Below are 24,589 nucleotides of genomic sequence, written 5' to 3'. Positions count from 1 at the left end.
GTTTGCTAATTATTATTCAATTACCAGTCTGCTCTTGGTTGTCAGCAATCTGCTGGAAGTTGTGGTTGATGATACCCATCGTCACAACCACAGACTTTGCTGCAGGGTCTGCGCAGGGAGGCTGTAGAATTGGTTCAGCAATCGCGCTCATGGGTATGGCCCCAATGACTGCAGGAATTTTATTACCCAGTGTGAGCTGACTTCCTAAGCTCAGCCTAGGCAGTTCAGTGATGATGCATGTAAACTAGTGAACATGAGGAATCTCTTAGACCAGGGGTTCCCAATTTTTTTTTTAATGCATAGACCAATACCATTAAATAAGGGGTCTGAGGACCTCAGGTTTAGAACCCCTGTCTTAGACTCAGCTTGTTCAATGCTTTATGGGAACAAGGTTCCCCCGTAGCCCAGCGTTTCAGCAATTTGTTGTAGAGCTGAAGAGAGTTTTTGATCTTCAAGCATGGGGTCAGGAGGCTGCCCGCCAGCTCCTGCACTTGCACCAAGGTAAAGAGACAGTGAGGGACTACACAGTCAAGTTCCATATGCATGTGGTGGAGAAAGGGTGGGGCACTGCGCAGGGGTCCACCACAAGATGGCAGTGTGTGACAAGCAGGACAGCCTGGAATTCCTGGTTAATCTGGTCAGACAAACTGACAATCGGGTAACTGAGCGGCACAGAGACAGAATGCACAGAGCTACCTACTCCTTCGATCATGGTTTGCTTTCACCCTCTCCCACATCACCCAGTACACAATCTGCAGAGGTGCATATGCGGGTGGGGCACAAGAGGAATGAGATTGGTGCAGGAGAACAGATTTCTGCCACTACTATGGCAATCCAGGACACTTCCGGGCTTCGTGTCTCATGGTCCAGTAAGAGAGAATACCTATCAGCAGGAGGGGAGTTCTGACAGGTCAGTTCTCCCTGCACTTCCCCTAATTGTGTAATGTTTCCTGTTTCCTTGATGTGGAGGTCTCAGCCCTATGAATTTCAGAGATTTATTGACTCTGGGACAGCGAAGAACTTTATTGATATCTCTCTAGTTCAAAAAATGGAGAATTCGACAGCACTTAAGAGAAAATATTGATGTTAAGTCCCTGCATGGTCAGCCTTTGGGCACCAGCAAGAGATCTTTCCACCTTTTCACAGAACCCCTCCAACTTTTGCTAGAAGGCAACCATAGCAAACAGCTCTCCTTCTATCTGGTTGATTTGCCTGAACTGCCAGTGGTGCTCAGTCTCCCCTGATCATCTCAATATAACCCACGGATTGATTAGTCCTGAGGGGTAATCCAAGAGTGGGGGTCTGCCATGCCTGTCTACCTGTCTGAGTCCTCAAATTCCCTCCGGTGTGAAATGCTTGCGTGGTCCTGTCTAGCATTCTGGCTATGCAGAATTTCTTGAGGTCTTCGGTACAAAGAAGGCCACCGCTCTACCTCCACACTGGCCATATTACTGTGCCATCTACCTCTTACCCGGTACTAGTCCTCCCCAGGGTACACACTTCCATCATTAAGCTGGATGTATCAGATGTCAGTGTTAGAGCTGTACTCTCCCAGCTCTCTTTTGTGAATACCTGGCTGTACCGCTGTCCCTTCCTTTCGCTTCGCTTGACTCCTACTGAGTGTAACTAAGATGTTGGGAACCGAGGAAGTCTGGCTCTCAAGGAGGCCCTGGAAGGATAGCCACACTGGCTGGAGCTCTCATAGTTTAGCATCTGGTCGAGCTGCATGGCTTCCCTCAGAACAGAATGACTGGTCAAGGATTACAGTTCATGTCCCATTACTGAAAGGCCTTCTATTCTCTTGTGGGAACCACAGCCAGCCTCTCATCTGGTTTCAACACCCAGACTGAAACAGTGAATCAGGAGACATCAGGAGCTGGAGACAACCCTGCGCTGCCTTGTCTCTCCCAATCTCACATCCTGAAGCTACCGTTTGGTTTGGTCAGAGACTGCCCACAATAACCTCCAGTCATCTTCCACTGGCACGTCCCCCTTTGAGTGCCAAACCTGATTCCAACCATCCCTCATCCCTGACCAAGAGATTGATGTGGGGGTTCCTGCTGCTGAATGTTTGATCCAGTGCTTCAAGTGCAAGTGGAGGTGGGCCAGGGCTCCTCTGCTGCACACTCAGAAAAAATATGCTTGGCAGATTGATCAGCTCTGCCAACACACGAGGCCCCTCAAGCCAAGGGAGAAAGTCTGGCTGGCACCTTGAAAATTGAGAGCCACAAGCTGGCCCTGCGCTATGTGGTACCATTCATAGTGGAGAAGTTCATCTATCGATAAGATCTCACATAGGATGTACCTACCATCATCAATAAAGATTCACCCAGCGATCGATGTTTCCTAGCTGAAGCTGATGACCACCTCCCTTCTCCTAGCTCCAGTCAATCCACTCTCCCTCCTTCCCACTTGGTGAATACGTCCCTAGTGTATTCAATGCAGCGTCTCCTGGCATTTCATTGCATGTGGGAAAGGTCCAGTATCTTGTGGATTGGGAGGAGCATGGCCCAGAGTAATGTTCTCGGGTTCTAGTCAATGACATTCTGGACAAGTCTCTCATCAGGGACTTCCAGCAGCCCCAAGTCTCTGGCACCTCGGGATCTGTGCCAAGGGAGGGGCGCCCTGTCTCAACTACGAACTCCACTGCAGGGTCTGCACACCCTCACAGGTGGGCTGCAGAACAAGATCAACAATCACACACATTCCAGCCGATTAGAGTTTCATTGTGGTGGTATTTAACTCCCTTCCTTTTGTTTCCTTTTGTTTCAGTTTCCTTTTGTCGAGATTCAGCCAAAACCAGAGCACCATTGCAAGACATCTCCCTGTTTACCATTCTCTTAGTTCTGGGAAAGAAGACTACTGTTTAGATTGATGATGGTAAGGGGCAATATTTATTTAGTATTAAGCTACTACTGCCGAGGCACTGTATTGGCGTTAGTTGCAGTTTCAAATTTCTATTTAACAGTGCTGTCAGCCAAGCGTTCATTGGTTTTCTTTTATTTCTGCACAGTTCCTATTAAAAGTCAGTGACCTCTTGGTTGGCTTCAGCATCTCTCTCTCTTGGCACTTGGGTCATAACCCATTCTTGTCACCCATAGCCTATTGACCAAAGCCCATCTGGAGTTTAGTCAAGATCACCCCCTAATTTCATTCCAAACATGGATCGAAGGGCTGAATTCTGGAGCTGAGCTGAAAAGTAACTGCCCTTGACATCAATGACCCCTGGTAAAACTGACTCAATGGGACCAAAGGACAAGCATTCTACAGGTTTGTTTCACTCCACACAAGTAAGATGACAGTGATTGTCAGAGTTCAACCACTCCAACACCAGGAGAAAAATCAGGAGATTCTCACGGCAGTACTGTAGATTCATACACCATCAGCTATTTCATCAATGGGCTACCTTCCAATAAAATGAATGCTCATTGATGTTGCCACAACGTTCCGTTCCACCAATATCATGCAGCAAGATTCAGATTATATCCAATGGGCTGATGTGGCAAGTAACATTTGTACCACAGAAGTGCCAGACAATTACCATCTTCAACAAGAGAAAGGTCACCAGCCTAAGCATGACATTCAATGGCGTTACCATTACCAGGTCCTCCACCATCATTATTCTGTGGGGGTCAGGGTCACTATTGATCAGAAACTTGATTGGATCAGTTACATAAATATTGTGACTATCAAAGTAGGACAGTGTCTGGGAATTCTGTGCTGAATAACTCATCTTTTGGTATACCAAGGCCTTTCCACCTCTCACAAGGTGAAATTCAAGAGTGGGATTGAGTTCCCTCAATGCGTCTATTTGAGTATGGCATTATCAGCTCTCAGGGGGCTCAATACAATCCAAGGCAAAGCAGCAAGTTTCGCTGGCAATTCAACAACAACTCATTCATTCTAAGATTCACTCAGAACTTTCATTCTAAACATGCACCACCGGTACTCAGTGGCTGCAGTGTACAAAATGTAAGGTAGTACATGTTCAGGAAACTCCACCAGCAGCTCCCATATCTGTGACCCCTACCACCAAGACAGCCAAGGACAGTGGACACATGAGAATATCACCAAATGCAGTTTTCTTCCAACTTACAAGCCATCTAGCCCCAGAAACATTACGTTATTGTCACTGAGTCTATACCCTGGAACTCTCCACCCAACAGCAGAACTACTGCAACAAGTCAAAAAGATGGCAATTGAGATGAGTGATAAATACCAGCCTATATAGCAACCTTTCCCCCATTTTAATCCTTGTTAAAATGAAATTTTAAAAGATCTTTCATACATTTAACGTTCCATAAAACTATCTGAAAGAAAAGCAGAGAAGCTTTACTTATTTTTCTCTCTGGTTTGAAAACCAAACTCAAAACAGACAACAAAATAGGTGGCAGAAAGTAAACTACTCGAGGCAAAGAGATCATCAATGGTCCAGGTCAAGGTGATGCATTGAGACATTAAGTCATTTGGTTACAATTTCAAGGGAAATTAATGATAGGATTCCATGGGCAGCCTTCCCCAGGTCATCGGTTGTGCAGGGTCCCATGGTTAGGCATGGGGCAAGCAAGTGTCCAGTGTTGGGAATGGTTTTAGATTCCCAGGTTTGCAGTCAGTGCAGTTTCCCATGTGGGGGTAGAGCGGGTTCTCAGCTTCCGGGATTTTTTGGCAATAGTGAAAGGTGCAATTTCCCATAGCTGTAGGAGGTACAAGAGAGTGCAGACTGTTGGGATTGTGGGAGCTACAGGTTCTCATAGTTTATTGAAGGAGGTTTGCAGGAAAAGTACCCCCCTCCCCCCAAGGGACTCTGGGATCATCATTTCAGGAGTTGATTTCCCTAGTTTGTTGGAGAGTTACAGGGCACAGAAACAGGCCCTTTGGTTTATCATATCCATCCCAACCATTGTACTAATCTACAACAAACCCACTTGCCTGTGTCGGTCCACAGTCTTCTATTTCAGTATGACATTTTGTTTTAGGTACCACGAAAAAAAATGTACTTACTGTCTTCTCCAGAGGGCCAGGTTCAATAAGAACATAACATGACGTTCCCAACGCTGCAACTCCCCGCGTTGAAGGGCCAGGTACCTGTGGTGATGGGAAGACTGTAGGAGATGCAGGTTTCCGGGCTCATGGGCTGGCTGCCGGAGTGACCCCCGCTCCGGAGCTTGCTTGCGGAAGGCGGCGGCTGCCGGAGGTGGTACTTTGCGGAGGCTGACGTTCACCGGCTTGCTTTGCTCTCCGACGCGCGGCGGCGCTGTTGCCGGCTCCCCGGACGCGGCGGCGCCTGCACCATGGCGGAGGACAGCGAGTCGGCGGCCAGTCAGCAGAGCTTGGAGCTGGACGATCACGATACCTGCGGCATCGACGGAGATAACGAGGAGGAAAATGAGCAAACGCACAGGTAGGGGTGGGAGCTTCTTCAGGGCCTTGCAGTTTGAGAGAGCGCCGGCAAAGAGTGAGCCAAGTCTGGCCTGCGACCCGCCACTCATCAGGCCGGGCACACGGAGAGGCGGCGTGGGTGGCAGCCTGGTTACCCGGTGGGAGAAAGGGCCCCAGAAATAATCATCAGGCAGCACTAGTAGGTAAAATAATAAAGATAATGCGATGGTCCAGCCTTTCTCTTGAACTCCTCTCTCCCTTTCCAAACCCAATTTCAACCCTTCCATTGACCACTTCACTCAACCCGCCCACCTCTACCTGTCCGTTCCCTTACCCCTTCCCCGTCCGGTCTAAAGGCTGAACCCTCGCTTTGTGCAGGATTGACAGGTAAGTTAGCAAATGGGGGCAATTTTCATGCACTGTACCACATTGTCAGTTAAATCAAAAGATGGGAGACAAGCTATTGCATTGTGCCGGTGTAACAGATACTCCAAGCGAAGAGGGTTGCATTCCCGGATCACCTTCATCGTATCAATAAAGAAAAATGTGCCATTATCTGAGCATGTTGAGCCTTTGTATTGAGCATCTAAGGTTGGTAAATTGTGAGGAGCAGAATAGTTGTTTCCCTGTCAGCATCTATATAATTAGCAATTTGGCAAAGATGTTGGTCCTTGCTTACTGATTCCCACATCTTACTGTTTCATGGATTATTTTGGAGGGTATCTCACCAAAGTCTGATCCTCATAGCTGTGCAGGTTCAACTGCTATAAAAGGAAGGTTTGGAATGTCTCCCTATTCCTTATTAAATATTTGTTATCATTTGGGGATTGAATCTAAATTGTGAGGGGTTGACAGGTGAATAATGAGGAGTTCTGATATGAAAATTGGGGACAGGGAGGGTTGGGTAAGGTAGGTGTATGTTTTAAAAAGCAAAATAAAAACGCAATCTATTCTGTGCAGAATTGCCATGTAAATCTGGATGGGAGGAAGTGGATGAGATTGATTTATTTAGCTGTGCAAATTTGACAGCAATATTGGTAGGAGAATCCGTGCTGTTTGATTTCTATAAGTGTTCGCTTTCAACAACAGAAGGCAAGTGTTGTTGCATAATCTTTAAAGGAGCTGGAAGTTGATTGGGAGGAAAGTTGATCCTTGTTTTGATGTGAGAGGTAATTTGGAAGGCAGGTAGCACCAATCCCTAGAGTTTTGTTGGATTAGGAATGGGGCTTAATCTACATATCTGCATCCATTTGACAATTAAGATGTGGTGACATGGCACCTGCCTAAAGATTGCTCTGGATTTTGTAAATTAAGCAAATTTGAATTTTACAGGGTTCCTGCCCAATTGTCAATTCTCTAAGTATGTAGGTTTGCAAAATAAATGATGTTTCAGAAGGGGGGGGGGAGGGACAACCAATTGCTGAAGGAAGTACCATCCTCACTTGAAATGCATTTGCATAGTGTAACTGACAGATACTTGAGAACTAAACACAAAGTAACTTTACTTTATTAATTCACTTCCTATTACCTCTTTACAAGCATTTTCCTCTTTCATCCCCTTCAAACGGGGGGGGGGGGGGGGGCATATAGCCTATGTGCAGGCAGATGTGCATTTTAAATTGGCATGGTGTTTGGCACAGACTTTGTGGGCAGTGGTCTGTTCAATATGTTACTCTATGCCTCAGATTGCTGATCATATGCTTTTAAATTCTCATGATGCATATTACTTGCTTAAAATGAGCATTTATTTTAAGTGTACAGCTCTTATTGTGTGCCCAGGCTAGTAGTAAATGAAAGTGTCTGGCTGATATCTGTGATTATTAACTAAACACTGTTATATTTTTCCACCCTCTTTAAAAAAAAAAGTTGGTGGTCGTCTTTTCAATAGCATCGATAAACATTGTTTTAGATGCAGTCTTAATTAGAGAATTTTTTTTTAGATGGTATTAGAATGTGTAATGTTGAACTGTGTGCAGGTGTGACCCTGAAACATTTGGTATCTTCAAGCAGATATATAAATGACATATTGTGAGATAGCAGTTGGGTATTATTTCTTCAGCAATGGAATATGTGAAACAACAGATCATTTAAAAATTCAATACAGTATTACAATATTCTGAATTGGAGTAACTGTGGCAACTAGGATTGCAGTTTATAAATATGCTTTTTAACAATGCACATTCATTTCATAATTACAGGCAACTATACAGTCTTTTAAATTTTTTTTAGAGAGCTTTGGTGAAATGTCTCAACTAAATAACATAATCTGGTTGTCATCTACATACTGATGTTTGAAAGTTTATTATTTATGGTGTCCTTTGGGTATTGAGGACAGGGATGGAGAAAGAATATTTTAAATGCTAGATTATTTACTGTGCTTGTAACAGTAATCTAACCAAGAAGTTTAGTGTTTTGATATCTAATAAAGTACAACCTCAGGGACAGTTTTAACACATGTGTTATATGTGACACTAACATTTGTCTAATTTCCATTTTAGGAGACATAATAATAACCAAAGTATATCCAGAACCACAGGATGCCGAATGTGCAACATATTTGCATAGTTGCACTGTATTTGCATACTATAGAATAGTTATCTTACTTCAGAGTCTACTTCTGTGAAGGTAGCTGCTGTCATTGCCAAAGATATTTGATTGCGATGCAAAAAATGACACCAAATTATTGATTGAAATGTTTATGCTTCAGGTCTAACAAAGAGTAATTTATGATCATTTGCTATGACCAGTTGATGAGCACCTACTTGAATAATCTTGCCGATTCCCATGTCTTCCCTTTTGGCACTAAATCGAACTTCACATCACCCAAACTTTTTTTCTGTTTTTTCTTTCTTCTAGTGGCCTTTAGAACACTGCCTATGACCTGTCTCCTGCTCCTTTGAATCTGTTGTGACTAAGCTGCTGAACCTTACCTTGCTGGTCCCCTTGCTTGCTGCCACTGTAAAATGGTTCACACTCAGCTTTAGTTCACTCATCCTTTTTAAAATTTAACCATGACACCAACATCAACTGTGCTGTTGTTCGAAGCTGCCATGTCATCTTCAATTTCCCTGTACCCAAAGGCCTCATTTTACCTGCAAGTCCGTATTTGGACACTACCATATCTGCCCCTGCAAAAAGACACCTTCATCTAAGTCACTTATGTTAGACTCTGTGACTTTGACAATGCTTTGTTTTGCTGTTTGAATCTAGTCTTTTGGAGTCAGCTGGAGACGCTCATGGAGTGAGTACTGTTTTGGATTTGCTCCATAACCTTTACTTTTTTTTTAACCTTTGATCACCCTTATTCAGCTTATTTTTACCTATACCGAAAGTTTCTTTGTTAATTTTTTTTGAATTTACTGCCAAGAGTTTGTTGTGAACTTTTGAAGATATGCAAACAGAAATGTCTCTCAGGTCTAAGGGACGGGACCCCGGACGCATTCAGAACGGTAACGGAAAGAAGCAGGCTCCGCCACAACAAACTCAATTAACTTTTGAAGTGTTTATGGAGGTTTTGGATAAAAAATTTGCTGAACTACAACAATTTTTTAAAGAAGATATAAAGGCTTTTCAAGAGTACATGGTTAAGACGGATATAGTAATTAAGCAGCAACAAGCTCTTATTGTGTCTCTGCAAGAAGATGCTCGGAAGCGAGATTTGACTATTGAAAAACTGCAGCAGGATTTAATTTCGACCATTAAGCTGATGGAAGCCCTTAAAGCTAAGAGTGACGATTTTGAGAATCGGTCCAGAAGACAGAACTTACGTATACTTGGTCTTCCAGACGGCATTGAAAAAGATGATCCTTCGAAATATTTTGCTCAACTTTTAAAAGAAACGTTTCCGACGATTTTCCCGAATAACCCCCCTTTATTGGATCGGGCACATAGAATTCGGCGTCGATCACCGAGTGTTACAGACAAACCTTCGGTGGTAATTGTCCGGTTCCATTATGTACATGACAAAGAACAACTTATACGAGCAGCTCGTCAGGCAGGAATGATTAAATTCAAAGAATTTTGCTTCCGCCTGGTCGAAGACTTTAGCCCTGACCTTTTCAAAAGAAGGCTTCTTTTTAAACCGTTGATGGCTGAATGTTATGAGAAAAATCTGAAACCTGCGCTCCTATACCCTGCGAAGCTCTGAATTTCTCCGTCGAATGCTCCACGACAGGTTTTCCTTTCAAATTCAGAAGTGAGAAAATATCTGGAGGAGAACTTTCCTACTGCTACAGACATTGGTCTCTAATAAATGAACGATTCTGATCGTGTAAGATGATTCTCGATCTCTTAAACCAGAATTAAAATCTGGTTATTGGTGTAGGTTCATCCTATACTTTATATTTAAGTGAAAGTGTGTTTTCCATATTAATTGTTCTGCCTTATACACTTTAACCATTATACTACATACTTGTCCATTAACTTTGTTCCTTTGAAGGTATATTTTTAATTCTTTGAAGGTGAATTTTTCTTTGATTAAGATGGTGGTTTTTTGAAAAAGATTTTTGGCTTTGCTTAAGATGGCGTTATTTTTTTTCTTTCTTTCATCTTCTTCCTACAATGCATCACTTATCATAGCATAAATATTTTCTGTTTTGTCTGGGCTAGAGCCCGATTTATAATTTTTTTTAGTGATTATATTTTTATTTTTTTACAACTAACTATACTTAGAAATATGGTTTTTATTATAGCGATTTTAATTTTTAAAGTTGGGGTGATTCTTTTATATATATCCTTTATATATGGAGTGTTCTTCAGCTGACATGGGGGTAGGAGTAGTCTTACTTTTTCCCTTTTTAAGTCATATTTTGGCTTTTTCTCTTTCTCTTGGGGGGTGGGGGGATGGTCTGTTTTCTAATTCTATTTTTTTTACACCAGTTTGTGTTAGTTTTTTTATTTGGGCTGTTTTTGAACTTCAAATATGTCTGTGTTGTCGTCACTTCCGAGTCTTCTCATTACTTTTGTTCCTCTTCCGGGTGCATGAGTTTATAAGTTGGTTAACCCTTTCTATACCAAAGGGTTGATTTTAGAATTATGGCTCAGACCATTAATTTTGTGTCTTGGAATACTGATGGTTTAAATCATCCAATTAAACGAAAGAAGATTTTCAAAGTATTCCAAAGACTTAATGCTCATATCATTTTTGTACAAGAAACTCATGTGAGGAAGGAGGACAAATTTCGTTTTTTTAGATTTTGGCGGGGTCAACAGTATCACGCAAATTCGAATGCTAAAGTAAAAGGTGTTTCAATTTTTATTGACTCCTCTATTCCATTTGTTCAACATGATATTTTTTCGGATCCGAATGGTAGATTTTTGTTAATTATGGGTTTACTTTGTAATAAAAAGGTTGCTTTGGTTAATGTTTATGCTCCAAATGTGGATTGTCCTGACTTTTTTAAGTCCTTATTTACCTCTTTACCCAATCTAAACGAATATAAGTTAATAATGGGTGGTGACTTTAATTGTTGTTTAAATCCTCCGATGGATAAATCTTTATCTATTCAGACTTTACCTAATAAGTCGGCCACTTGTATTAACTCTTTTTTGACTGACAATGGAGTTTTTGATATTTGGAGATTCCAGCATCCTAAAGACAAAGAGTTTTCTTTTTTCTCACAGGTTTATCACTCTTATTCGAGAATTGATTATTTTTTTGTAGACTCTTGTTTTATTCCATTGGTAATCGGTTGTAACTATGATATTATAGCTATCTCTGATCATGCTCCATTATTACTTTCTATGAAATTTACGGATACAGCTTCTAATGCCAGATAATGGCGATTTGACTCTACCTTGTTGCAAGACTCTGACTTTATAAAATTTATGGAGGAGCAGATCGACTTCTTCTTTTCAACTAATTCTACAGATGATATCTCCTGCGGAACACTTTGGGACACTTTTAAAGCGTATATACGTGGACAGATTATTTCTTATTCTGTTGGTTTGAGGAAACGTACTAAAATGGAAACTCTTTTATTGGTTGATAAAATTAAAGAGATTGATAAGAAATATTCGATTGCTCCTAGTAAGGAGCTTTACAAACAAAGGGTTGAACTTCAAATGGAACATAGTTTATTACTTACTTCCTCGATTGAAAATCAATTAATGAAAACTAAATCTGATTTTTACATACATAGTGATAAATCTGGTAAACTGTTAGCTAGTCAATTGAAGAATGCTTTGGTTAAACGTCAAATCACTAAGATTGGTCAGCAGAATGGGAATCTGACAGTTAATCATGATGAGATAAATAAGGCATTTCAAGACTTCTATACCTCCCTGTATCAATCTGAATTTCCTCAAGATCATAATACCATGTCTGATTTTCTTGGAAAATTAAATTTTCCAAGATTATCATCTGATGATCTTTTGATATTGGATACTCCTATTACAGATGTAGAAATTAAAGGGGCTATTTCCTCAGTGAATTCTGGGAAAGCACTGGGTTCAGATGGTTATACAGTTGAATTTTTAAAATTTTTTTCAGCTACTCTTTCCCCTTGGTTAGGTAAGGTTTTTGAGGAAGCCATTAGATCGGGGAATTTGCCACAATCTTTTTATAGAGCTTCCATTTCTCTAATATTGAAGAAAGATAAAGACCCTACTAACTGTGCTTCCTATAGACCTATATCTTTATTGAATGTAGACTCCAAGATTTTTTCCAAGTTACTGGCATCTAGATTGGAGAAGGTATTACCCAAAATTATTTCAGATGATCAAACCGGTTTTATTAAAAATCGTTATTCTTTTTTTAACATTAGGAGATTGTTGAATATTGTTTATACTCCCTCACATGACACTTCAGAATGCGTGATTACATTAGATGCGGAGAAAGCATTTGATAGAGTTGAATGGCCTTACTTATTTAATGTGTTGGAGAAGTTTAATTTTAGTCCGATATTTATATCATGGATTAACTTGATTTATCATACTCCAGTAGCCTCAGTGTTTACCAATCATCAAAGATCTCCCTTTTTTCGCCTATTTCGGGGCACTAGACAAGGATGTCCTCTTAGTCTATTACTATTTAACATTGCCTTAGAACCTTTGGCAATTGCCATCAGACAATCACAGGATATTTTGGGTATTAATCGTGGGACAGATATTCATAAGTTATCTTGGTATGCAGATGATTTATTACTATTCATTTCTAACCCGGAGAAATCCATCCCAGCAGTTTTATCATTATTGGCTCAATTTAGTGAGTTTTCTGGGTATAAGTTAAATCTTAATAAAAGTGAATTGTTTCCTTTGAATAAACGGGTTCCAATTTATGGAAATTTACCTTTTAAATTAGTTAATGATTCTTTTACTTATTTAGGGATCAAAATCACAAAAAACCATAAAGATTTATTTAGATTTAATTTTTTACCCTTAATTGATCAGATTAAAGGTTTGTTTACTAAGTGGTCACCTTTATCTTTATCCCTAATAGGTAGGATTAATGCTATTAAGATGGTTATTTTACCAAAGTTTTTATATATTTTTCAAGCGATACCAATTTTTATCCCGAAATCTTTTTTTTTACTAATGTTGACTCTAAAATTTCTTCATATATATGGCAGAATTAAAATCCCAGGTTAGGTAAAATATATTTACAGAAGACAAAAAAGGAAGGCGGGTTAGCATTACCTAATTTCAGATTTTACTATTGGGCAGTTAATGTTAGATATTTGTTATGTTGGTTGAAAGATGGGGGTGGATCTTTTGGCCCTTGTTGGGTGAGTTTAGAAACTAAATCTGTATCAGCTTATGCTCTGGGTTCTATTTTAGGGACTTCTCTCCCTTTTGCTCTTTCTAAATTGCCGAAACAAATTGACAACCTGATAGTTAAACATACTTTGCGTATATGGTTTCAATTTCGGAGATTTTTTGGATTGACTCAATTCGTTTTAAATAGTCCTATTGTATCTAATTGTTTTTTCCACCCTTCCATTATAGATCAAGCTTATTCGGCTTGGAAAACTAAGATTTTCTGATTTATTTTTAGACAATTGTTTCATGTCTTTTGAGCAATTATCCAACAAATATAACTTGCTTAGATTTCATTTTTTTAGATATTTACAGATTAGACATTTTTTAAGTTCAGTACTCCCTACGTTTCCAAATTTTGTGTCTTCAGATATTTTGGAGAGTTTATTTGAATTAGACCCTTTTCAAAAAGGGCTTATTTCAAAACTTTATAATATAATTATGAAGAATCGTTCAGAGCCTCTTTATAAGACTAAAAAGGATTGGGAAAGAGAGCTTAGTCTTATTATTTCTAGTGAGAATTGGGATAGAATTCTTCAATTAGTTAATACATCATCGTTATGTGCCAAACATTCATTAATACAATTTAAGGTCGTGCATAGGGCCCATATGTCCAAGGATAAATTAGCTCATTTTTACTCTTATATTAGTCCTATTTGTGATAGATGTCAATCTGAAATTGCGTCTTTAACTCATATGTTTTGGTCTTGTTCATTTTTGGAGAAATATTGGAAAGATATTTTTGATATTATTTCTGCGGTTTTGAATATTGATTTACAACCTCATCCTATTACCGCAATTTTTGGTTTACCAATGTTAGACTCACTGCATTTATCTTCTGCCCATCGAATGATTGCATTTCTAACTCTGATGGCTAGAAGATCTATATTGTTGAATTGGAAGGAAATTAATCCTCCCACTGTATTTAATTGGTTCTCTCAAACGATGTTATTTTAAATTTAGAAAAAATTAGAAGTGGTACTTTTGAGACTTCTATTAAATTTGAAAAGTTATGGAGACCATTTATTCAACATTTTCATATGATGTAATATGACCCTGTGCCAAGTTCATTTGATTTCCCAGCTTTTAGCTTATATATGTTGAGAGGACCGGAAGTGACGGCATTGATGAATACTTATTTTTGTGAGATATTATAAACAGCCCCCTTTTTTTTTCTCTCTTTTTTTGTTTCTTTTTTCTTCTATATTAGTTATTAGATTAGTAGATTAGCTAGTTTTGCATTATATATATATTTTTAATTTTTTTTTCTTTTTCTATTTTCTTTATATCATATATTATGAAATATTTAGATTTACCATGTTCATACATATATTTTATGGCTTATGTCTTGGTAAACTAATTTATATTGTAACTATTATGTATGTTTTTTTTCATATGTAATGGAATTTGTATGTTGGTAATTTCTTTATCAATATATCATTTGTATTCTGTCCATATTACTAATAATAATAAAAAGATTTAGAAAGAATCTAGTCTTTTGGAAAGATTGATTGCTAAGTCCTCTTCAATGCCTCTCGTCTTTGGCTAGGTCAATAGAATCCTCTAAACCTGGATGCGTTGATGTTGATTGTAACTGATGTACCTTCAGAAACAGCATTATTTGCCATGCACTATTATCTTTTAGTTCCCCTGGAACTTTAGGTTTTCTCCACTTTCTGCTCTGCCAAAATCACCTGGATTTAAGGATCAATTTCCACATAAGTCATGAAAAAACTTGGGTCTACCTTGGCTGTACACGTTATGTTTTATTCTTTAATGCTAAAGTAGACGAAGCTTGAATTTAATAGGACTTCCCACATTGGTGTGCACTGTATAATGGCAATTTCCAAAGTGGCAAAACATAAAGCAAACATAGCTGGATTTGCTGAATCAAGTTCAACACCAAGTGCATGTTTATCAGGTTCATTTTTTGGAAGGCTGAACTTGATGAAAGGCATGTCTAGACCTTAAGTCGCAAGGTCCTGTATGGTTAAGTAGGTGGGTCAGAAAAAATTGATGAAAAAACTTTTGCCAGACAGCAAAAGTTTGCAAGTGTCAAATCTTAAAAAAATGTTTTTGATAAACTGTTTTAGAAAATAATTTTTTAGAAGTGCAGTAAATTTAACTTTTTACAGCAAATATAATTTAATCTGACTTTCTTAAAGTCTTCATCAAATTGAATGGGTTTGTAGATCCTATGTCAGCTATAACCAGACAAAGGATCCACTATTAGATTCCCCTAGCATAAATGGTGAGAACATCCTGTAATTTTATGGTTTACTCTGCACGGAGCTTCGTCGTGGAGTAATATGATAAATTTGCCAGCAAGAGTTTGTTAACAGGTTTGAGAGTTAAGTGTGTTTGAATGTACGTGCCCTGAAGTCTTGAACATGCTGGTGTTTATCAGCAAGTTCTGGATGAATATGACATTTACTCAGGATTTTGTTGCAATTATAGATATATTCATCATATCTGTATTTAATTTACAGTTAACTCTGATATAATTACAGCATTTTTACTGTATTGTTTGGTTAATATTCTTTTTCAATAACATGTCAAATTTAGCCAAAATATTTTGCATTCTTTCATTTGGACTGAGATTTGAACCATTTTAAGGACGTTCAAGTTTTGCCTTTTAGAGCTCCCAGCAGGCATAGATCCAGATCAGATTAGCAATGGATTGCCACTAATGATTTATTTACCCTTGGCAAAGAGAAGCATTGGAATAACTTATTAAAAGATGTTTTAATCTTCTACATAATGTACATTGCAGCCATTCCGTGTTAGATAGGGTAACACTCAAAATTGATTGTTTTGTCCTGGATAGTGTTGAACTTGTTGAACGTTGCAGGAGCTTTGCTCATTCAGACAAATGAAGGCTATCCCTTCAAACCCCTGGATAGGGGCTTCTCCTTTTAGATGGCAGATAAGAGATTTTGGAATCAAAGCATGTCATTGGCTGATGAATACCTAGCCTATGACCTGTTGTTACCACATAATTCTCCCCATTGCAGGAGTTAAGCTTTACTTCATTGAAAATGAATTATTTGGTAATGGCAAATGTTAATGTTACGAAGCACTAAGTATATTTCTTGTAGAGGTTGTCACAGTGGGGCATTTGTGCAGCATCAATGTATCTTGTCAACTTAGTATAAGCTCAAATTTTTCAGGGCAATGAGTTGTTTTCATATGTAGAATAGTTGATTTTAATCAGCACTTTGAAATATTTGTATTTGGTAAACGTTTTTATTGCACCTGTGGTGACATCTAAATAGAAATTCTGAAAAAATATAAGTTCCTCATAGATTCTGAGACTTTGACTCCTGGTTCTATCAACTAAGAATTATTAAAGTGTTTGCAATGGTTTTTATTAAAACTTAGTGATTTTTATTAAAAATGTGAGCAAGCATTTTTTCTATTATGATACAACTGTGTCAAAAAGTTGTAAGAAGCACTAAAACAATTTATAAGTAAGGATGAGCATTTTGATGAATTGATTAAAGTAAATAAGGAAACTGTGGAACCTTGGACTGATAGGTGGCAAGTGAAATACTGTTTAGGTAAAAATGTAGGGGATGGAGTCGAACATTTATGAAACTTCTGTGCAAAGTAAGTCTGTAGTGAATATGAAAATAAAAAATGAGTGAAATTGCTGTATAAAAGTCAAGAAATTGGGGTTTAGTTCTTATGCTAAAACTGACATCAGATTCTTTATTCCAGTGATGATCAGTTTATGCACAGCTGGGTTGGGATATTATATTTGGGAGCTTCTGATATAAGCTTAACTGCTGACTGGGCTTGATAGTAAATTGATGGTGTTTGCAAGTGATGAAGCTATTGCTGCAGTGAGAGATAAATGCTGTTTGTTAATCTGCATTTAAGAATGCTGGGGTAAAATGTCAGATCTCAGAAAAATAGTCGGTTGGATGAATTTCTGTGCTGTAAATTTCTGTGATACTGTACCTTTTCTGCTGGCAATGACTTGATATTCTTGGGTTAAACATCAATTATATATTAGACCATAAGACATAGGGGCAGAATTAGGCCATTTGGTCCATCGAGTCTGTTCGGGCTATTTGACCTCCCTTCTCCCCATAACCTTTCATGCCGTGACTTACCAATCTCTGCCTTAAATATACCCAATGACCTGGCCTCCACAGCTAACTGTGGCAATGAATTCCTCAAATTCACCATCCTTTGGCTCAAGGAATGATTCCTCAACTCTGTTCTAAATGGACACCCGTCCATTCTGAGGTAGTGCCCTCAGATTCTAAACTCCTCCACTATAGGGAACATCCTCTCCACATTTACACTATCTAGGCCTTTCAACATTTGGTAGGTTTCAATGAGATTCCCCCCAATTCTAAATTCCAGTGAGTAAAGGCCCAGAGCCCCCAAGGGCCCCTCATATGATGCCTTTCATTCCCAGAATCACTCTCTTGAACCTCCCTTTACCTCTCCCCAGTGTCAGGACATCTTTCTTAAATTAGGAGCCCAAAACTACTCACAGTATTCCAAGTGTGGCCTCAGCAGTGCCTTATAAAGCTTCAGCATTACATCCTTGCTTTAATATTCTAGTCCTCTTAAAATGAGTGCTAACATTGCATTTGCCTCCTCACCACAGACTCAACCTGCAAGTTAACCTTTAATGAATCCGGCGCAAGGATTCTGAAATACCTTTGTACCTCGGAGTTTTGAATTTTCTTCCCATTTAGAAAATACCATTGCTTATATTCCTTCTACCAAAATGCATGACCATACGCTTCCCACCACTGTATTCTATTTGCCACTTCTTTGCTCATTCTCCTAATCTGTGCAAGTCCCTGTGCAGCCACCCTGCTTCTTCAGTGCTACCTGCCGCTCCACCTAACTTTATCATTCTCAAACTTGGCCACAAAGCCGTTAATTCCTTCATCGAAACCATTGACATATAATATAAAAAGAAACAGACCCAAGACAGACTCCCTGTGGAACACCACTAGTCACAGGCAGTCAATGAGAAAAGGCTGTCTTTAATTCCACTTTTTGCCTCCTGCCAATCAGCTAATGAACTATCTATGCTAGTACTTTCTTGTAATACCATGGACTCTTACCTTGCTAAGCAGCCTCGTATGGCACCTTGTCAGAGGCCTTCTGAAAATCCAAGTACATAGCATTCACCAATTCTCATTTATCTATCCTATTTGTTATTTTCTCCAAGAATTCCAACAGTTTCATCAGACAAGATTTTCCCTTAAGGAAGCCATTCTGACTTTGGACCATGCCTCCAAGTACCCAAAAACCTCATCCTTAATAATGGATTCCAACATCTTCCCAACCCACTGAGATCAGGCTAACTCACCTGTAATATCCTTTCTTTGGCCTCCTACCTTCTTGAAGAGTGAACTGATATTTGCAATTTTTCATCTTCTGGAATCATGCCAGAATCTATTGATTCTTGAAAGATCAGTACTCATGCCATCAGAATCTCTTCAGCTACCTCTTTCAGAACCTTGAGGTATAGTCTGGTTCAGGGACCTTTTGTACGTTCAGATCTTTTGGCTTCCCAAGCACCTTCACCCTAGTAATAGCAACTGCACTCACTTCTGCCCCCTGACGCTCTTGAAATTCTAGCTTACTGATGATGTCTTCCACAGTGAAGACTGATGGAAACTACTTAATCAGTTTATCTGCTTTTTCTTTGTCCTCCTTTACTATTTCTCCAGTGCATTTTTCTTAAATATATTTTTAGTTGCCTTCCCAATCATCTTAACATCCTACTAATTTTCATCCTATATATGACCTCTCTTTTGTGTTTATGTTAGCTTTTACTTCTCTTGTCAGCTATGGTTTGTAACATCCTGTCTTTAGAATACATCTTCTATCCTGCACATTCTAAATTGCTTCCAGAAACTCCAGCCATTGCTGCTGCACCATCATCCCTGCTAGTGTCCTTCTCCAATCAACTTTGGCCAGCTCTTCTCTCATGTCTCTGTAATTGCCTGTACTCCACTGCAATTCTGATAAATCTGACCTTAGCTTTTCCTATCAAAGTGCAGGGTGAATTCAATCACTGCTTCCCGAAGATTCCTTTAACTTAAGCTCTCTAATCAAATCAGGTTCATTACATAACACTCATTCCAGAATTGCTAATTCCCTAGTGGGCTCGACCACAAGCAGCTCTAAGAAACCATCTTGTAGGCATTCTACAAATATTCTCCCTTGGGATCCAAAATCATTACCACCATGATTTTTTCCCAATCTAGCTGCATATTGAAATTTCCCATGACTATTGTAACATTGCCCTTTTGACATGCATTTTCTGTCTCCCATTGTAACTTATACACCACATCCTGGCTACTCTGCGGAGGCCTGTATGTAACTTCCATCAGGGTCTTTTTCCCTTTGCAGTTCCTCAACTCTACCTACAACAATTCTACATCTTCCAATCCTATGTTGCCTCTCTCTAGGGATTTGATTTCAGTTTTTACCAATAGAGCCACACCTCTGCATACCTGCCTGTTCTTTTAATATAATGAGTATCCTGGATATTTAGCTCCCAACTATAATCTTCATTCACCCATGACTCAGTGATGTTCATAACATCATACCTGCCCATCTCTAACTGTCCTACATGATCATCTGCCTTATTCTGTATACTGTGTGCATTCAGGTATAACACCTTCAATTCTCTATTCATCACCCTTTTCAATTTTGTTCTATCATCTGCCTGTCCTCCTGACAGTCTCACTTACACACTGCCTCTGTCTGGGTGCCAACTGCCACCTCCTCAGCCCTATTGGTCTCCCACTGTCCTGCCAAATTAGTTTAAGCCCTCTCCAACAGTTCTAACAAACTTGCTCAAAAGGATATTGGTCTCCTTGGGTTCAGGTGTAACCCGTCCCTTTTGTTCAGATCATACCTATCCCAGAAGAGATCCTAATGATCCAGAAATCTGAAATCCTGGCCCTTTCACCAGTTCCTCAGCCACACATTCATCTGCCAAATCATCCTATTCTTACCCTCACTGGTGTGTGGCACAGGCAGAGATTACTACCCTGGAGGGCCTGCTTTTGAGCTTTCTACCTAGCTCTTTAAATTCTCTCTTCAGAACCTCATCCCTTTCCCTGTGTATGTCACTGCTGCTAATATGTACCAAGACTTCTGATGCTAATCCTCCCCCTTAGTATGCCATGGACCCGATCCAAGACATCCCTGATCCTGGTACCTGGGTTACTACATAACTTCTCGGTGTCTCTTTTGCATCCACAGAATCTTGTGTCTACTCCTCTACCTATGGAATTTCTTATCGCTACTGCAGTCCTCTTCTCCCCCATTCCCTTCTGAGCCACAGTACCAGACTCAGTGCCAGAGACCCAGTCACTGGGACTTACCCCTGGTTGGTCGTACCTCCCAACAGTATCCAAAGTGGTAGATTTAATATTGAGGGAAATGGTCCCGGGGTACTCTGCACTGGCTGCCCATTTCTTTTCCCTTTCCTGCCTCCTACAACTTTGGGGTGACTATCTCCTTTTAGCTCCTATCTGTAAACTCTTCAGTTTCCTGTAGGTTATTGAGCTACAGTTCCAGTTCATTAACACATTCTTTGAGGAGCTGCACCTCGGTGCAGATGTGATCGGGAGGCTGGAGGTCTCCCAGAATTCCCAAATCTCACACAAAGATCACAACACAGCCCCTAGAGCCATCTTTACTGTTCTGTGTACTAACAGACAAAGAATGAAGAAGAAACTTACCAGATACATACGTTGCTTAAGCCTGTTGTTGCCTAAGCCTGATGAGCCAAGCCTCCCCACTCTTAACACTGGTCCACTCATACAATTGCTGTTGCACTTGTCCCTGCCTTATTCAATATTGTTAAATATTTATTTGGGGTAGTATGAACACTTAAGACTGAAAATTCACATCCAGAGAGAGAAAGATTTCTCCTCAGTCGTATCTTAAACCAAGTTACAAGAGGAGACACTAACATCAAATAAAGGCAAAAGAAATATGTAATCCATTAAAGATGAGCTTCGGCTGTGAAATTCCATAAAGCCCAGTTTGATTAATTGAAATTGATAATTTTTTTTGTGTAAATTCATGCTTGTTCCAGATGTTTTATACATTATGTTCTGAGAGAGAAACAAATTGCATTAATTCAAGGATCCACTTACACAGTTATCTCCGTGAGTACTGTTTCAAGGAATACGAATATCATTGACAGGTGGAACCAATACAGAATCGTCAATACAAAAAATATTAACCTCTCGTGCTGTACTCAAGTAGAAACTTTAATTGGCAATGCAAAAACCTACTTTCACGCATGGCTAAGACTCAACCTTTCCTTTGCTTTCATATTTGTAAAATATATATTAATATTAGTTTTGAACCTGCTTAGAACAGAGAACAGTACAGCATAGAACAGATTCTTTAGCCCACAATGTTTGTTCTAAGATGCCAATTAAACTGCACATATGCCTACGCAATCTATTCTCTATTCTGTCTTTTCATGTTCTTATTGAAATGCCTTTGAAACATTGTTATCAATTCTGCTTCTACCAGCTTCTTTAGCAATGACACATGCCTCTCTGTATAAAACAAAACTTGTCATGTAAACCCTTTTACCTTGAAGCCATTGCCCTCTGGTATTTGATATTCAATCACATTACTGTTCAGCCTCCAACACCTCAGAGAAAACAATCCAAGTTTGTTCAGCCACTTTGTATACTTAATACTCTCTGATCCATTCTGGTGAATCTCTTCTGCACCTTCTTCACATCCTTCCCATCGCCCAGAACTGCACGCAGTACTCCAAATGTGACCTAAAGTTTTATACAGCTGCATTATAACTTCCTGAATTTTATCCTCATCATCCCAACCAATGAAGGTAAGTGTTCTGCAGCATGTGTTCTTTCCCCACTCAATCTATACGTGTTGCCACTTTCTGAGAACTATGGACTTGAACTCCACGATCCTTCTGTACATCAATTCTTCCAAGGTTTTGCATCAACTTACAGTATATTTTCCTCTTAAAGGTTAACCTCACAAAGTGCCTCACTTTACACTTGTCTGAACTAAACTTCATCTGCCTTTTCTCTGCCAAATTTACAACTGATAGATATCTGTGCCCGTTGACATTCTTCCTCACTATCCACAACTGTGAATATTTTGTGATCTGCAAAATTACTTATCAGCCCACTGATCACAAACATAGAAGTCCAAAGGTTAATCATTGTGGAAACTATTGATCAAAGACCTCCAGTCCAAATAATATCTCCCCACTACTACCCTCCATTTTCAATGGTCAAGCCAATTTTGACTCCAATCTATCAAGTCTGATTGGATCCCCTTGTCCTTTAATCTTCTCAGTCAGCCTACCATGAAAGAACTTGTCAAAAGATTTACTAAGGTACATTTATACAACATTCACTGCTCTACTCTCATCAGTCATCTGTGTCAACTTCTCAGAAAACTCAATGATTGTTGTAAGATATGACCTTCCCTACACTAAACCATGCTGGCTAACCCTAATAAGTCTTTCTTTTCAGGTGTAAGTAGATCCTGTTTTTACGAGTCTTCTCCAGTAATTCTCTACCACTGAAGCAAGGCTCATTGGTCGATAAATTCCTGGTTTATTTTTACATTTACTTTTAAATAGAGGAACAACAGTGGTTTTTGTTAAGTTCTCTGTGATCTCACGCATTGCTAAACAGGATGGAAAAATCTCTGTCAAGGCCCCAACAATCCCCTGTCTTGCCTGTCTCAATTAACAGGATAAATCCTATTAGGTCCTTGGGACTTATCCACCTTAATGCTTGTTGAGCACTCCAATATCTCATTCCACTGATAGCAATAGGACCTAGAATATTAGTTCCCCTACATTATCTCGCTAAATTTGTTAACTTAGCAGCCGGCAGTACATAAAAAGCTTGAAAATACACACTGTCAGGCTCAAGGACAGTTTCAGTCCCTCTGTTATAAGACTCGTGTGCAAAAAAGATGAATTCTTATCTCACAGGCTATCTCGTTGTGGCCCTTGCTCCTTATTGTCTACCTGCACTGCACTTCCTCTATAATTGTTACACTATATTCTGCATTCTGTTATAGTTTGCCCTCAATGCACTGTTTTAATGAAATGATCTGTATGGGCGGCATGCAAAACTAATTTTGTTTTAACTTTCTTTTGCATGTCATGAAAAACTTACAGTTCATTCCAAAACTTGATACATCACAGTAGTACAAGGGCAAATCAATAACAGAATATAGTTTCAAAATTACAGTGAAACTTCAAAAAATTAGTGCAAAAATCATCCTCCAGGCCATTGATTAAACAGGAGCATCTGCACTACTCCCTTCTTGAAGTCAATGGACAGGCTTTTGCTGACCTTACGGGAAACGTTGTTGTTACACCATGCCACAATGCTCTCACTTCCCCCTGTTCTCTGACTCATCATTATATGCGATTTGTCCCTGTGCAGTGATGTTACTTGTAGATGAAATTGGATTAGAATCTGGTCACCTAGTCTCTATCTCACTACCATGACAATAATAAATCAATTGACCACCTCGCCCATAACACTCAGTCTTCCTGTGAGGTCCTCTGAGCCCATTTGCCAATTCAGCCAATCCTGCTTAGATGTATCTGGTGGATAATATTTGGAATCTTAAAGATTCCCAGGACATTTTGCAGGATGGGTAGTAGACACTATTGTGTTAAACAGTTAAAATTCAAACATCTCTTAGATTCTTAATGTGCGATATGGCTCTGGATTGCACTTGTTCTAAAACATTTTTTTTAGAATGTTTTCTAAAATTCACCACAGGGCCTCAGGAGACAGATAAGTGGGTAACAGTCAAGAGAGGGAAGGGCAGGAGTCAGATAACAGAGGGTACTCCTGTGGCTGTCCCCCTTAACAATAAGTACTCCTGCTTGAGTACTGCTAGGGAGAACGGCCTACCTGGGGGAAGCAACAGTGGCTGTGCCTCTGGCACAGAGTCTGGCCCTACGGCTCAGAAGGGTAGGGAAAGGAGGAAGGCAGCAGTAATAGGGGACTCTATAGTTAGTGGGTCAGACAGGTGATCCTGTGGACGCAGGAATGAAACGTGGATGGTAGTTTGCCTCCCAGGTGCCAGGGTCTGGGATGTTTCTGATCGAGTCCACGATATGCGGAAGTGGGAAGGTGAACAGCCAGAGGTTATGGTACATATTTGGTACCAACAACATAGGTAGGAAAGGGGAGGAGGTTCTGAAAACAGACTACAGTCGGCCCTTCTTATCTGCCGATTCTTCATGCGCAGATTCAACCAACCGCGGATCGGGAAAACCCGTAAGTTCTCTCTCCAGCACTCGTTGTTTGAGCATGTACAGACTATTTTTTCTTGTCATTATTCCCTAAACAATACAGTATAACAGCTATTTACATTGTATTAGGTATTATAAGTAATAATAGGGCAAATGACTTAAATGTACAGGCAG

General features: G+C 39.6%; 1 protein-coding gene across 3 annotated transcripts in view; it reads left to right on the top strand.

Moving 5' to 3' along the window:
- The first annotated feature begins 5,268 nt into the window (after window positions 1-5,268).
- Window positions 5,269-24,589, top strand: part of nmt2 (N-myristoyltransferase 2) — a 65,174-nt gene continuing 45,853 nt past the window's right edge. For 2 of the 3 annotated variants that reach the window (XM_059972241.1, XM_059972238.1), the window contains exon 1: window positions 5,269-5,401. Coding sequence is in view for 2 of the 3 variants with exons in the window: in XM_059972238.1 (XP_059828221.1) it covers window positions 5,292-5,401 (110 nt within the window). In the remaining variant the exon portion in view is untranslated. The remainder of the gene's footprint in view (window positions 5,402-24,589) is intronic. The other variant, XM_059972239.1, reaches the window with a different exon arrangement.

This window comes from Hypanus sabinus, chromosome 6 (genome assembly GCF_030144855.1).
Source record: "Hypanus sabinus isolate sHypSab1 chromosome 6, sHypSab1.hap1, whole genome shotgun sequence".
In the NCBI taxonomy this organism is placed as follows: Eukaryota; Metazoa; Chordata; class Chondrichthyes; order Myliobatiformes; family Dasyatidae; genus Hypanus; species Hypanus sabinus.
The sequence above is the reverse complement of the archived record's forward strand: the minus strand, read 5'-3'. Positions and strand labels throughout refer to the sequence as shown.